The sequence below is a fragment of the Oncorhynchus masou genome, chromosome 25 (assembly GCF_036934945.1).
Source record: "Oncorhynchus masou masou isolate Uvic2021 chromosome 25, UVic_Omas_1.1, whole genome shotgun sequence".
NCBI lineage: Eukaryota > Metazoa > Chordata > Actinopteri > Salmoniformes > Salmonidae > Oncorhynchus > Oncorhynchus masou.
In genome coordinates this window covers 14,558,204-14,574,761 of record NC_088236.1, presented here as the reverse complement: position 1 = coordinate 14,574,761, position 16,558 = coordinate 14,558,204, and the positions used below count along the sequence as shown (strand labels likewise).

The window sequence follows — 16,558 nt, the reverse complement described above, 5'->3', positions numbered from 1 at the left end:
GCAGCCCCATACTTGCGTCTATAGCTCTATCTATGAATTTGAGAGTGGTTACGTTTATCCCATCCGGTAGCTTTATACCAAAACAGAGGCTGGGAGACCGCTTAGTTCTTGCTTCAATTAAGCATTCTAGCTTTCACCTTGTAGTTTCAAACTCAATCAACTGTGAAACTGAAAACTAAAAGCATCACCACAAGAGGGAGATTTTTCCACACTGAAGCAATCCCCTTTTACTTTAGCAACAGGCCACCTAATTCAGTATACACTATGATTGTTTGACTCATATGAAGTACTTATTAACAAATGCATCGTTTTTAATTAAACTGTTTCATTTAATGTCTGGAGAGTCCTCCAAAAGAGAGCAAGTTGTTATGGTATGGGCACATGGGCTGGTTCATTTCTGATTCTTTTTTGCAAACAAACATCGAACATTGTTTCATATACCTTCTTACGCCCTTCTTTTTTAATGAATGGTTACTTTGAATCTTGCTCTGGGTTGTGTATGTGGTTGCATGATAGTATTAACATCCGCGCAGGCGCAGTGGTTAGCTACTTATGCTAACAGACAGACAGATAATTCGATTTATGGGAAAGCGCGGATACGGAGGTACATAAGGTGCTTCTCACTAATACGTTAAATTCTTCGACCTAAAATGAGTCATAAAATTGAAGGATAAAACGGGAATAATCAGGTACGTTACTGTCTTTCCTAAATTCTGTACATTTATGTCTGGCATTGATAGTAAACGCTTATCCTGGGTTTCCCGTGGCGCGGTTGTCAGACAGGCCGCAAATTGGGTTTTGTTGCTGGGGAGGAGACCGTTCGTTCATCTCGCTGCTGCTGCTACGATGTGGTGCTTGGGCTTTGCTTGGGCAATTGCATAACAAAGTCATTATGTTACATTTTATACTGACCGATCTAAAGGGTTGATTTACGTTACATAGTGTTTTTCATGTATTTTCAAAAAATACTGTTTGATTAAGTTAGTGAATGTCAGTTCGATTCATCCAGTTATTGTAACCTAGCATAAAGCTGGACTTGACTAGCTATCTGACTAGCCAGCTAACTGGATTAAAGCAGACTTAAGTTAACTGTGTTGGCCAAGGTGCTTTCTAACTTGGCCAGTAATGCTATTTTGTAAATGTTGTACAACCCAGATTCAACGAAACAATCCAGTTTGTCAGTTAGCTAGCTAAAGTTAGCCACCTGTCTAATGAATGGGCGCCCAATGCTAAGTTAGCTGACATGCAACCATTTTACTTGTGGGTTAGTTAGCTGGTTAGTTAACAATTCCTCAGTGGCTCGCTAGTAACTAACGTAATACTCGAATGAAATGACTATAGTCATTTAGTATAGTCACTTTAATAACTCTAGTTTCATGAACCTGTTATCTCGACTAACCGGTGCCCCCGCACATTGACTCTGTACCGGTACCCCCCTGTATATAGCCTCCACATTGACTCTGTACCGGTACCCCCCTGTATATAGCCTCCACATTGACTCTGTACCGGTACCCCCCTGTATATAGCCTCCACATTGACTCTGTACCGGTACCCCCTGTATATAGCCTCCACATTGACTCTGTACCGGTACCCCCCTGTATATAGCCTCCACATTGACTCTGTACCGGTACCCCCCTGTATATAGCCTCGCTATTGTTATTTTACTGCCGCTCTTTAATTATTTGTTACTTTTATTGATATTTTTTGTGTGTTTTTCTTAACTGCATTGACAGATTAAGGGCTTGTAAGTAAAGCATTTCACTGTAAGGTCTACTACACCTGTTGTATTCAGCATTTCACTGTAAGGTCTACTACACCTGTTGTATTCGGGCATGTGACAAATACAATTTGATTTGTATGTTTCACACTGTGAATTTATTTGACATGTTTTTGTAAGGATGGATGTGGATCTGTGTGGTGGTGCGGATGGCACCCGAAGAAACATGGATTCAGCTGGTGAAGGGACAATAGAGATTGTTCCTTTGGAAATGTACGACTCGGCCAGAGCAAAAATAGATGCCAACCTGCGATGGCTGTTCGCCAAGGCATACAGCATTGGTAAGTTCTGTCTCTCTCTCTCACACACACACACACAGAGGGACAATGAATTGGGTATTTAAAAGGTCCAAAATAATCACCTGTCACATAGCTACACAACTCCAATGCCTTGGTGCAAGTATTAACACTTTGCTGTTCTCACACAGATACTTCAGGATTTTACCCTCTGCTGTGATCCAAAGCATTATGGAGATATATGTAGGTTTTTAATGACAAAGAAACAACATTTCTCAAGGAAGACCCAGTTGCCCCCTCTAGTGGCAGGGTTGGGCCCAAATGTTGTTAGACGGGAAATGTGTCTTTGTGTTTATCCACACCTCAGACTAACAGTCTGCAGTTGGGCTTGGCCTAATGAGCCCTTCTTGGAACAGGCCTTGATGGCAGAACCAAGCCGAATGGAATGTATTGTCTAGATTTTCTCAGTTATTATGCATCAAAATGCTTTGTGTGCAGAGCTGACTGTGTCCCTGTATGACTTGGCAAATGATCTGATTGTTTTTGTGCAGTGGCCTTTCGCAGTACAGTGAGACTGGACTCACAGGAAAACTGCTGAATAAATCCACTGACTGTCAGACTCATCATGTCATGGCAAATGCAGAGCAAGATATCAGTCCTTGTCACTTTTATCAAGAGTGGCAATGTTGCTGACTTGCAGTTTTATTTTTTTATTTCACCTTTATTTATCTGTAATGATGTCAACATCATTAGATAACAATTACCTGGACTTTTGTAAAAAGTTACTCTATTTTCTAAAATGTTCTAGGTTCTTCAGAGCAAAACAGTCAAGGTATTTTGATGTTTCTTGATTTTTGTATTGCAAGATTCCCACGTCTGTCACACTGTAACGCATCACTTATCCCCACCTGCATAATTAACTGGAGGATATGTGGAATGAATTACACCTCACAGTGCCACAAGCATTGCCAGCTGGCTCCTCCACAGCATCTTAGCATGTCTTCTGCATGGAACCAAAGTCACCGGCCTTCAATAGCAAAGCTAGGCCAGGTAGCGGCCCTTAGAACAGCAATTAGGCCTAGCTTTGCTATTGAAGTCCTGTGGCTTTGGTTCCATGCAGAAGACATGCTAAGATGTGGAGAAGCCAGCTGACTACTTGTGGCACTGTGAGGTGTAATTCATTCCACATATCCTACAGCTAGGGTTGCCTGTCACTAGTGGAGAACCTGTCATGTGAGCGACGCGTGTCCTGTCAATGGAGTGTCGTCTGTGTGTGTTGTCACTGGAAGAACATAATGGTGCTGCGTGAGGTGGTTGATTTCTTCACTCTCAAATGAGGAGAGGAAAATGTATCACACAAATCAGTTATACTTAGTTATAACTAAATATTGAATCACTTTTTAATAAGGGAGCAGGTCAATACAACGCACACATATAAAGTGAATCGAATGAGTGCTCTACGATAATGATGGCTGGTTGACAAATCACGCTCAGATGATTAGTTGAGAGTCCCGAGACAAAAGTACAAAGATATTTTATAGCCAAGATTCACCCCTTTCAACCTACATGACGAAAAACCGATGTATAGAATGGGTCACAAGGTTAAGATTTGTATGAAAGATACCTAAAATTCACAGCAGACAGTATCTGCTGTGTCAACAGTTTTCATTGTGTAGAGACCAGTGTCTGTCCACCCCAACTCCATACTGGAGCCATGTCTCCCTGGTACGGTATAGAACAGCAACATCAACTCATGCTCTGGAATGCTCTTTTGGTTTTATCACCCAAAAGACATGGTAAATCTCTTGTCAGTGTTATCTCCCAGAGGCCCATCCTCAGAAGAACACACGCAATAGTTATAAGAATCCTCTATTCTGTTGACTAAAACAACCATTTGATGCAATAAAACTATTATAACATCATCTTGCAATTTTCCACCATATGCGCTATCCATTGTTTTCCTAACATGGCTCTTAGGATTGCCTTTCCTATTGTTATTTCTGGATTCAAGAAGGGCATTTTTAGTTTTGTACTGGCCTATCACCTCCCTGTAAGATATTAATTGTACTGAAAGTGTAACACTGTTGCTTCTGTCCCTCTACTCTTCCCAACCTGGGCTTGAACCATGGAACCTCTGCACACATCAACAGTCACCCTGGAAGGATCGTTACCTTTTGCCCCACAAAAGCCTCGGCCCTTGCAGAGCAAGGGAAACAAATGCTTCAAGGTCTTCGAGCGAGTTACGTCACCACTAATTAGCTAGGCATTTCACACTGGTTACACAATCACCTGCACCTTTTCAGTCAGACTACATCAGGGTTTCCCCAAACTCTCTCCTTGTGACCCCAATGGGTGCATGTTTTATTTTTTTGCCCTAGCAATACACAGCTGATTTCAAATAATAAACTCATTTGATCGTTTGAATCAGCTGTGAGCACCCCTTGGGGTCCCGAGGACCGAGTATGGGAAACGCTGATGTACAGTGTTTTCTAAGCCTAGGTTTCATTTTGTCATCCTAGCATTTTGGTTCCTGCTGTCATTACAGTGACTTCATAATGTCACTCAGACACACCTGCACACAGCAAACAAGTGATCCCAGATTTGAATGGTATTCATATGGATGGTATGCCATGCTCCTGTTTTCATTCTGTTCTCCTTGTTTTTTCTTCATGCCTAGTCCCTGTGTTCCACTAACAGAGAGCTGTGGTCCCAGAGAGCTCACAAACAGTAATAGGCTTTTGTCCTGATGACGAACGAACACTGCCTCTCTTCTCTCTCCCTCCGGAGGAATCTCCCCACTGTCTGTCATCTGTGGCTCTAAGGGTTGTGGCTAACAGCCATGCAGGCAGACAGAGTACACTAGCACTCACAACATCTAATCTGTATTAGCTAAAGACATGGGAACAGAACTCATTGCCCAAAGATTAACTGGGGGTGAAACACAGTTTGATTATAGAGGGAGTGGATTGTACAGTAGCCTTGATGATTTTGGGGACTGCCTGTGCACAGGTGCAGCAGTAATTGGCATCCTCCATTTGGGGATTGTGTTTTTAATTCTTTTTACCTATGGCAGTAGTGGAGTGTATTGCTAATGCTGCTTCACAGATGCTGGTCTGGCTCTATAACATGGCAGGAACTAGGGATGGGCGGGCAGGCTGAGGCAATACATCCTCGCCCCTCAGATTGTGGGGCAGGTGTGTGTATGCGAGTGGGAACCTGCATGCAGGTGGCTGCGTCACGTGTGAGCATGTCTGTGTATCTGTTTCTGAGTGTGTGTTTGTCTTCTGTGTGAGTGCATGCTTGCGCCGTGTGTTAGAATTTGCTCCCCAGTGCATACACAGATCTGGCTGGCCCCGCTCCTCACATCAGTGCCTACCAGCCAGTCAGAATGGTACCCGCTGGGGCAAGCTGGTGCTCTCCTGTCTAGTCTGATGGTAATTGGGGGTTGCATTATAGCCGGTCCTGGCAATGGAGAGAGAGAGTGTTTACCATGCTAGGCTCACTCCCTGTCCCAGTAGTTAGATACTTCAGCCCACTGTGGCAGGAGGGGGGCAGCTGCTGCCACACAGTATCACTGTCTCCAGGGGGAATTCATATGTGAAGACCCACCCTGGTCCCAGCCACCCTGGTCCCAACCTCATCTGTTTTAATGCATTATACACAGTACCACACACACACACACCTCTGTCTGTCTCTCTCTCAGAATGACTGACTCTTATACTGTTAATGTACATCAGGCTTATTGCATATGTGGATGCTTTAAAAAAAAATGTGTGCTAAGGATGACCGTAGAATCCAAATCTGCCTGGTGTAACTGCTGTGTTGCTGATTGGTTGATGGAGAGATCTGCCTCTGTCAGATGTGGTGTTATAGAGATGTCTGTTCTGTTTAGGACTGACCCCATTTAGTCGACTGTTTGGTCAATAGGCTGTTAGTCGACTGTTTGGTCAATAGGCTGTTAGTCGACTGAGACTTCTTTAGTCGAGCAGTAGAAGGGGGGAAAAATATGTGTGTGTGTGTGTGTGTACAAGACACCGGTCTGATTCACACTGGGTGGACTGATCCATTGTGTAGGCCATGGGGATGGCATAATCCATCAGTCTAAGACGTGCTAAATTGGATATGGTTATATTACGTAAGAACAATGGTGCAACACTAATAAAAATGTATAATAAATGCGCTTCCTCCCGTGTTGGATAGCGGTCGCTGTCCACGGTTCTGAAACTCATCAGTGCTCTATTGAATTGGCACCTTTTCCTAGACCATGTTGATATGTGCATAATAGCAAAGTTAACCAGCATATTGTGTTGAGAACAATGCTGTGGGGGCAGCAGCAGAATGAGGAAACAGCCCTTGTCTTATTGTCTAAGAAAAGTCAGGAGAGAGAGAGAGAGAACCCCAACTTAATTAGGTCTATAATCAATAGTCTAACTGTTAAATGTTACTGGCTTTATAAATCATCAATACATCTACAGAAATAAAACAGATCCTGCTTTTGTTTCCTGTTTGAGTGTTTGTTTTAATAGCCTACTGATTCTGTGAGCGACCAGCCATGGATGGGCTTGTAAGCTTTTGGATATCTTTTTTTGGTCCGAATGTAGTTTTTTGGTGTTTTTAAAAACGGTCAGCTTACCACATAGATGGGCATTTATTTAAAAAAAATTCAGGCAACACTGTACACCTCATTAATCCCATCTCTTTTTTCCTGGGTGCAGTTCTGGACTGGCCTTGATATCCACAGACACTGGTTTTTGGTCTAGTCCAGACCAACTGAACCAATCATTGTTTTATGTGAAAATGTTTTGGTCTATAAATTACTTATTTTAGGAAGTGCGTTTAGGATGTGCTGCGGATCGCTAAAATATCATAATGATTATGATCACACTTCCTCAATTCAAATATATTGGGGACACTATAGGAAATATGGTTTCGAAACTTGAGAACCAAGCTAGATTTATCAGTGTGGCCCCATCACCTGGACCTGTTGAAATCTCGTATCTTCATGCCTAGAATTAAAAACCTCCAGGCTTCTGTCATAACTGTCAATTTATTAATTTTTTTTTTTAAATGGTGGGTGGGCAGTTTGGAAAAAACGAATCCCGTCTGAATCGTCTTCTGGTATAAGTGACATTCTGGGGTAATAATTACATAACCAACGTTCTCTAGTACTAGTCCCAAGCGACTAGGTCTTTGGTCACATGCTTGCAATGCATCTATGTTATCACGTAAAGAGAGCAAGGGTCTAACGAATAGGGAATGTTTTTCCAAAACAAACAACTGAGGGATTTTGGTAGCAGAACTTTTCAGTCAGAAATGACTGTTGCGACTTCAGTAACACGGACAGCGTGATAAACACTTTGATGGTCTGTGGTGTTCGCTGCAGCAGGGAGGAGTGCGGGACAACAGGTGCTAGTCACATTACGGCTGAGCCCGGCCCAGCACATTCAAATCAATTGCTAAACTCCTTCAAATCATTTGTGTCTTTAAATATTTATTCAAACTTTGTGCTTAAAGCATCAGACAAGCTCAGTGCATATAGTTGATTTGATTCAAACACATACGATGTGTCTGTGGAAAAATACACGTTTTATGTTTCTTTTTTTTGTCTGGGACAGCCATTTTTCTGTTTGCGCAGCTTCACAGCCACAGCTTAAATAACAATGTCTGAATAATGGAGGTTAGCTGGGCTATTTTTGTCCCGAAGATCATCACACCTTTCTGAGAGTGCACCTGTGTGTGGGCTGGGCTTGTCACATGCAATGGGCTACGAGGGGATCCTTCATTCTATTCCTCTGCTTTAACGTTTACGGATTGTGTGTTTCCTGTTAGGAGTATGACCGCAACAGACATAAATTATCATGATCGGATTCCCATCACCATTTAGCCTAATATGGTGACTTCTGGTTTGATATGAGTCAGTGAAAAAATGCAAAACAGTCCCTTCATAGGTCATTGTTTGTTTTTCCTCCTTTGTGGTGGAAACTGGAAAGACATTGTTTCAGACTAGTAACCTGAGAACCTAGCTCTTCTCTCACCAGTGTTACTGTCAGTTCCAAGCCATGACTAGCCTGTATTTACAGAGTAAACTGAAACCTCGCAGAACACATATTTTTACTCTGCGAGCACATGCTGTTGCCACGTTCCCTTTCATTGTTGAAAGATTAGGCTAGATCTTCCCTTTTTAAAGTAAAGCACGTATTTCACAATTGGCTATCCACGAAATGACATACTCTTATTGTAACCCTGTGTATGCATATTAGTCATCACAGCAGCGTTTTCCCTAGATTCTTCCTGAAGCAGGCACAGGGCTGCAAGCACCAAAATATTCCATTGAAACCAATAGCAACCAAATATTTTCATGCGGGTAGCAACACAGCTAGATGTAGGGAGTGGAACCCATCCTGTCTATATATAATTTAGGACCAACATCATGCATTAAATCCATCACTAACCCCCCCCCCCTCCCCCTTCCAGACCACATTCCAGAGGACCTGAGGGATCCGTTCTACACAGACCAGTATGACCAGGAGCACATCAAGCCTCCCGTCCTCCAGCTGTTGCTGTCCTGTGAGCTGTACTGCCGGGTGTGTGCCCTCATCCTGAAGACAGACCAGGCCGCCTCGCTGCAGTCACACATGTCAGTCATCCAGGCCCTCAGCCGTAAAGGAATCTACGTCATGGAGAGTGATGACGCCCCTGTCAGAGATGCTGACCTCTCCTGTGTGCCCATCAAAATGGTGAGTGGGAAAGACTGTGTGACTGTGTAGGGGGTGATGAAAAGCTATGCAGGGTGAAGGCAATTCAGCTGCATCTCAATTGGCTCAAGTGGCTCTCCTTGTCTCCTTAATCTACAGTGAAAACACTGGAGAGACCAAAGCAATAGGGCTGATGCCTACGAGCCAGGCGGCTAGGTCTCTCGCATGAGGATGGAAAGATGCACCCAATGTCCTCTACATGGACTAGGAAGTACGGAGGGACACTTTGTGGTGGTGGAACTAGTTTGATAAGCACGTGGTGTGTTATGGGAGTCATTGCCAGAGGCTGCTCATGATTTGTGGACGAGAGCTGTCTTGAAAATGAGTTAGTCCCAGTGCAAAACAGACATAAATCAAGTCTGAAAAGCTGTTGCCCTTTAGCTGGCCATGGATGAGAGAGAGTCAAGAAGCTCAGCCTTCTGGTTGGCTGTTCTGTGTGTAGTCCTACATAGAGAGCGAGAGCTGTTTCTGCCTGCAGCAGGAGCTCTGTTCCTGCTCTCGTCTTATTACTAACTAGTGAAATTAGCCATTGTTCTGTTCTCTCTATCACACTGACATCTATCACACTACACTGAACACTAGAATACCTACCTGTTGTCTATTGGACTTTGTCAAACAGCCTTTAAACCCTAGGTAACTAAAATGTTCTAGTCTTTGTTGAAACCATGGCGACTCATCATAGAACACTAAATCAATTTTCGTTTGGGTGGTTTTTCCCGACCTATTGAATTTGGTTCCAGACCGCTTAGCTATTTCCTTATCGTTGGCTACCTTGGAGATTCAAATTCGACTGATTCATATCCATATAAAGGCATAGAACTGGGCCAGAGAGCATGTCGTCTGTAGGCTTTACAACACGGCTTTTGGCACAGTCTGGTTTCTGTGGATCATGTGAAAACTGATTCAGTTACTTCTTTGACCATTATTTTCTACCAGCTGGATAGGGAAGGGTACACAGAGACAGAGAGAGAGAACAGTCTGAAGTTAGGCCTAAAATGTGCTGAATGACCCAGTGGGGTTCCTCCACTACTTTTTTCCACTCTCCTGTAGTGTACCCTTGTCCCTAACAGTGACATTTTCCATGTTGTCTGGTCAATATGCAAAGTAGGGTGCAGCAGTTGCATAATGATTGATTCACCATCTCTCATGTAACCTAGTTCTCATCCAACCAACCAGCCTAGTTTTTAGGACTATTGACTTTAGGACTATCGCCCTGCGTCGTCCGGGTTAGGGCAGGGTTTGGCCAGGGTAAGCCGTCATTGTAAATAACAATTTGTTCTTAACTGACTTGCCTAGTTAAGTAAAGGATAAATAAATGTAATACATAAAATAGTACAGCAACAACTTCACTCAGCATACAGAATGAACACCACTCCCTCCTTACATGTCACATTCAGTTGTATATATTGCACAAGCATTTCCTTTCATAAGAGATCCAATAACCTCTCACAATTTCACTGAAAGCACTTACAGTAGCATCACTGCATGGTACTTGTTGGCTTGAATACATTATACACTGCCAATGCCATGGAGACTCGTGTTGTCGCTAAGGTGGCTTGCTTCTGTCGAGCGACCAGCCAAGAGCGAGCCAGTGACTAGCCGACATCTAGCCCAGTGACAGACAGACGGGCTGGTTTATAATCCGGGCAAGGCTCTATGGAAGAAGTCAGACAAACACATGCTTAGTCTAAATTCCTGAGTAGAGTGAAGTGGTTGTCTTTGACAGACTAGACTAGGCCTGTGTGAGGGTTGAGGAACCCCCCCTGGGTTGCAAGGAGGTGTTTCCATGGCAATGTCTGTGTGCCCCCCCCCATGTGCAGCCTCTGGGCTCACTCCCGTTGTGTGTGTGTGTGTGTGTAAGAGATACCTTCTGCCTCCTGTTTGACTCGTACTTCCTAGAGGGCACAGATGGAGAGGGATCAGCTGGGAGTAATAAAACAGCAGTGTACCATCTCTTGAGTCGACTCACACAGGTTGGAAGAAATACATTTCTAGACTAGGGGGACACTCGAGGGATGGACAGGGGGAGACTAGGGGGACAGAGACTATAGAGTAGTAATTTGTCGGTTTGGTTTCAATTGAATTATAAAACAATTGGTTTGTTCTCTATTTTGGTTTCTTAATCTTATTTTGTTGACATTAAATCCATTATTAAATAATGACATTAAAATCATTTTAGAGCTTTTTAATGGAAATACAATGGCAAAAATAGTGAAAATTCAAATTGCCAAAACACAGAAAATATTCCATTGTATCTGTCAGGCCCACATTGGGTAGATCCAATAGAAAAAAATAGGAAATCACTATGAAATAATACAATATTTCAGTTGTGTATATTACTTAGTTCTTATTTGGGTACTTCCTTATTTTTCATTCCTTGAGTCACCATCTCATCTCTGCTCAGGCAGTAGCAACCAAACTGCCGGACACCGTTCTCTCTCCTTCCCATTCTGTATGGGCTTTGCTGCCATGCTTTGGTCTCTCTTTTAATGTAGTGATCTCTCTCTTGTCGTGATATATCCCCCGTCCCCGCAGGAGGCCTTTTACCTCTTGGAAGGCCGTCATTGTAAATACCAATTTGTTCTTAATTTACTTAGTTAAAGATGTACTATGCAGAAATCGCTCTGCCATTTCCTGGTTGCAAAAATTCTAATTGTCCGGCAGATTTGTTTCTGAAAAAACTAGCAGTCATTGTGTGGAGAATCATTGTACCATCTAAACCGCTGTGAAATATATTTTCCATAACCAAAAATATTGTATATTTAGCTGTTTTTGAAGCTGGTGTACAAATCTGAAAGTAAGACGCAAAAATTTTATAATAGAACGGGTAGCATAGAAATAGCACACAGATCTAGCTATTCATAGACTTGTGTTCAAAGGGGATGAAATATCTATAACTCACATTTCTTTGAATTTGGTCAGGTTGCCTATAAAGTTACATATTGTAGCTTTTAAATAAAAAATAATCATCCTATTTCGCGAGGCTGACCTGCCTTTGCATGCTGCAGAGCTGTCAGACAATCATTTTATTAGTTCTTCGAAGTAGATAAGGCATACTTTCACAAACTCTGTCTATCCCGATCTCGTAGTTTTTGTGTACAGTCGTGGCAGAAAGTTTTGAGAACGACACATTCATTTCACAGTTTGCTACTTCAGTGTTTACATATTTATGTCATACTGAAGTATAATTATAAACATTTCATAAGTGTCAGGTTTTTATTGACAATTACATAAAGTTGATGCAAAGACCCTTCTTTTTCAAGACCTCTGCAATCTGCCCTGGCATGCTGTCAATTAACTTCTGGGCCACATCCTGACTGAAGGCATGCTATTCTTGCATAATCAATGCTTGGAGTTTGTCAGAATTTGTGGGTTTTTGTTTGTCTGCCCGCCTCTTGAGGATTGACCACAAGTTCTCCATGGGATTAAGGTCTGTGGAGTTTCTTGGCCATGGACCCAAAATATTGATGTTTTGTTCCCCGAGCCACTTAGTTATCACTTTTGCCTTATAGCAAGGTGCTCCATCATGCTGGAAAAGGCATTGTTCGTCACCAAACTGTTCCTGGATGGTTGGAAGAAGTTGCTCTCTGAGGACCTGTTGGTGGACCTGTTCTTAGGCAAAATTGTGGGTGAGCCCACTCCCTTGGCTGAGAAGCAACCCCACACATGAATGATCTCAGGATACTTTACTGTTGGCATGACACAGGACTGATGGTAGCGCTCACCTTGTCTTCTCCGGACAAGCTTTTTTCCAGATGCCCCAAACAACCGGAAAGGGGATTCATCAGAGAAAATGACTTTACCCCAGTCCTCAGCAGTCCAATCCCTGTACCTTTTGCAGAATATCAGTCTGTCCCTGATGTTTTTCCTGGAGAGAAGTGGCTTCTTTGCTGCCCTTCTTGACACCAGGCCATCCTCCAAGAGTCTTCGCCTCACTGCGTGCAGATGCACTCACACTTGCCTGCTGCCATTCCTGAACAAGCTCTGTACTGGTGGTGCCCCGATCCCTCAGCTGAATCAACTTTAGGAGACGGTCCTGGCGCTTGCTGGACTTTCTTGGGCACCCTGATGCCTTCTTCACAACAATTGAACCACTCCCCTTGAAGTTCTTGATGATCCGATAAATGGTTGATTTAGGTGCAATCTTACTGGCAGCAATATCCTTGCCTGTGAAGCTCTTTTTGTGCAAAGCAATGATGATGGCACGTGTTTCCTTGCTGGTAACCATGGATGGCAGAGGAAGAACAATGATTCCAAGCACCACCCTCCTTTTGAAGGTTCCAGTCTGTTATTCAAACTCAATCAGCATGACAGAGTGATCTCCAGCCTTGTCCTCATCACCACTCACACCTGTGTTAACGAGAGAATCACTTGACATGATGTCAGCTGGTCCTTTTGTGGCAGGGCTGAAATGAAGTGGAAATGTTTTGGGGGGGAATTCAGTTCATTTGTAATTAATTGCAATTCATCAACTTTTGGCCGTGAATGTACATTCCTCTTTCATGCAGTCTGTTTGAATCTAACCTAACATAGCAGGCAAAAGTGTATCCATCTCTGTCTGAGATGGGGGGGAAGGCGCTATGCATTATGGTCTTTGCAGTTAATTACCATGTTTCTGTGCTGATCTATGCTGAATATTTTCTTAATGAATACTACAACTCCCTTTAGCCCAGCGTTCCACTCTCGTGAATGATGTGATTTCTCTCTAGTAAAACGGCGTGTTGTGCTCAGAAAAAATCTGAATCAATTTGGTCAATTAGTTGTTTAACTGAAGAGAAAAATGTTAATTGCTCAGCACTTGACTTGGGACACTTGAGACGGCTTGGGGTAATATAACAGCAGTCCACCCATACACTCCTAGGTTTGTCTCTGACAGGTTTGGTGAAGGGAAGATGAAGGGTGTGTTTCTGGCATATTCATTGTGTTGTAACTCAAGCACATCAGTCGCTGTTTTCTTCATCTTTTTAAGTCCCTCTTCTTTGACTTAAGAGACACAGTCCTGTTTTTGAAATAGTCTACATCTAGCTCGTCGCTAGGTGGAAGGGTGCATGTTTTAATTTTTATTTAAATCTCAGGCAGTGGGTGTGTGTGTGTGTGTGTGTGTGTGTGTGTGTGTGTGTGTGTGTGTGTGTGTGTGTGTGTGTGTGTGTGTGTGTGTGTGTGTGTGTGTGTGTTGCTTATGCCTCATTAGAGTAGGGATTTGAGGCTGAGTGTTGAGTAATGCTTGTGTAACATCGTTGGGGCCTATCACTGAGGGCTCTGAATAGCTGTTCTCCTTTCCTATTGTGAGCTAATCAGGATCTGTCCTCCATTTCCCTCAGTAGGATTAGTGCTGGAAGGTGTGTGTGTGTGTTTTGGGTCAGGCATGCTCTAACTGGCTAGGCTAGGGTGTACTGTGTGTTAACTCCACACCTAGATTCATAGGTCACATTTCAGGGAATTATACTCCTGCCTAAGAATATGGATATACTGACTAGTTACTTGCCTTCCCGCCCTAACTGTGGGAGTCGTTGTCCACAAGGTGGCATGGCAGGCTGTCTAGCCACCCGCCTGTCCTTTCTTTGGATTGCGGAATACATCTCTTTTATTTCATTACTTTTTTAAATGTTCTATAAGGATTGTTGATGTCAACCGCCTGCATTCAGTGGAGATGCTATGCTGCTAGCCTCTTGCCATAAATATTCATAGCCATCTCGAGACAACTCCGATAGTGTTTTTCCTCAGTTGCCAGGATGTCACATGTCCTACTTATATCAGGTACACTCGTAATAACCTAAGCGTTACAAAACTTCTATTCTGAGGGGTCCTCCCTCAGTCTTTCTATTGGATAAGGATCATCTGTAGTACATCAGTGAGGTCAGATGGTCAGGAGACGAGGAAACAAAGCCCACATGGCAGTTTATTTTGTGCTGCGTCATTGTTTGATACCCTGAGGGTTGTTTAGTCACCCCTTAATTATACTGTTCTGTGGGCATCATGTCCTCATGTGCCCATATATTCCCGATTTTTATAAAAAACAAAAAAACAATGCTGTCTCTACCCACCCATCCACAATGCCCATGATCGATGCCCTGATGTTCAACTGTAAATCGTGTTTGTCATGTGACCTGTTCTTTCCCATCTCTCCTCTCACACAGTGTCCTGTGCCCATAGTCGATGCCCTGATTTTGGCATAACGTGATTGTTGTTCTGGCTCTGCCTGCCACAACACAGTAACTACATAGCCATGCTTGATCAATACCCTGGTGTTTTCATTCCTGAACTAGACCTACTGTATGCCCCCACGATGACCTACCTTTTACAGCGTTTGTTTTTCTGACCTAATCTGTGCACTCATCCTTCCTACAGAGTGCTCACATGCCCATGATCGATGCCCTAATGATGGCCTACACTGTGGAGATGATCAGCATAGAGAAGGTGGTGGCCTGCGTCAAACGCTTCTCCACCTTTAGTGCCTCCAAGGAGCTGCCCTTTGACCTGGAGGACGCCATGGTCTTCTGGATCAACAAGGTATGGTGGGAACACAAACTCTCTTTCCTGCGGACTCCGTAAATAGTCTGTCAGCGGCCGACATCGATCATAAGCCTGAGACATTCAGAAAATAGAGCTCTAAGGAACTGAGTGAATGTTGTTTTTGTTCCAGGTGAATCTGAAGATGAGGGAGATCACAGAGAGAGAGCTCAAGGTCAAGCAGCACCCGCTGGAGTCTCCCAGTCACCAGAAGGTAAGGCTGGAGCCCCACAGATTTCATGGCACTCCCACAGAGGGAGAACAAGGGAACTGAAGCGCTAGAGCCAAAATGGCCCCCATGGAGCTATTTTGATGCATCCTTACAGGCGATTGCTGCTCTCGATGCATCAAGTCTCTGGACTTCAGTCCATGCCTCCAGGACACATTGCAAGAATAATTGCAGTTTAGAAAACAATTTATTTGTATTTATTCAGATTAGTCTCATGGAGATGACATCCTTTTCAACAGAGATGTGGTACAAGTCTACAGAGCTCTTTATCTCCTGCCAGTTGGTTGAATCCTGATTGACCTTTTTCTCCTAACACTTAACCCGGAAGCAGATTCAATCCTGTCTGTGACCTCTGACCTATTGACCTTTTTGCTCCTATTCTTCCTGTCTGCCCCCTCCCCCCCCTTCCCTGCTACTTGGATAGTCTCCCTCCAAATGGTATTGGAAACTAGTACCTGTAAGTTGGCTGCTAGTAATCCCCCCTCCTCCCCCTTGCACGCATAGTTCTGTGTCGATGTGCACACCGCACCATCGTGGCTCATCCAAGCCCATTCTGTGCTGCTTGTAGCCAGTGAGTCAGCTAGCCAGTGGGAGGAGGCTGGTATCTTTGTGTTAAGAATGTCAAAATGTTGTTGTCCAGTGGTTTTGGTAATTTGCTGAACTACATTTTGGACCTTTCATTTCAAGCCCCTGCAGACTATGTGCAATCATGATAGATGGTGAGTTTGAGAGAGTGACAGTGTGTGAAGAGATGTCTGGGTGAGAGCGAGAGAGCCGTGAATACATCTCTCAGCCCCTGCTTTCATGATTTGCTTATGCTGAGATGTTGGCGCCATTGCCACCCGTGCCCGCAAAATCTGTCATGCCCACCCCTCCTATGCTGTCTGCCATGCCCATGTGGTCTCTCCCTGGCCCCTCATGGTGTCTTTACTTGCCCAAGGTCTCCTTACTCTCTGCTGTCTGTGTGTGTCTCAGTCTGATTTCATGCACGCCTTGGCCCAATGCATGCTGGAGCCAGAGGAGCTGGAGCCCTCCATAGTGGTACAGTTCC

General features: G+C 43.8%; 1 protein-coding gene across 3 annotated transcripts in view; it reads left to right on the top strand.

The window, feature by feature from the left end:
- Nucleotides 1-555: 555 nt before the first annotated feature.
- The window catches only part of LOC135513809 (calmodulin-regulated spectrin-associated protein 1-B-like), a 30,199-nt gene continuing 14,196 nt past the window's right edge, over nucleotides 556-16,558 (top strand). For 2 of the 3 annotated variants that reach the window (XM_064936753.1, XM_064936751.1), the window contains exons 1-5: nucleotides 556-689; nucleotides 1,898-2,058; nucleotides 8,488-8,750; nucleotides 15,117-15,278; nucleotides 15,412-15,492. In XM_064936753.1, coding sequence (XP_064792825.1) covers nucleotides 1,899-2,058; nucleotides 8,488-8,750; nucleotides 15,117-15,278; nucleotides 15,412-15,492 — 666 coding nt within the window. In that variant the 5' untranslated portion in view covers nucleotides 556-689; nucleotide 1,898. Of the gene's footprint in view, nucleotides 690-1,897; nucleotides 2,059-8,487; nucleotides 8,751-15,116; nucleotides 15,279-15,411; nucleotides 15,493-15,931; nucleotides 15,965-16,558 lie in introns of all 3 variants that reach the window. The other variant, XM_064936750.1, reaches the window with a different exon arrangement.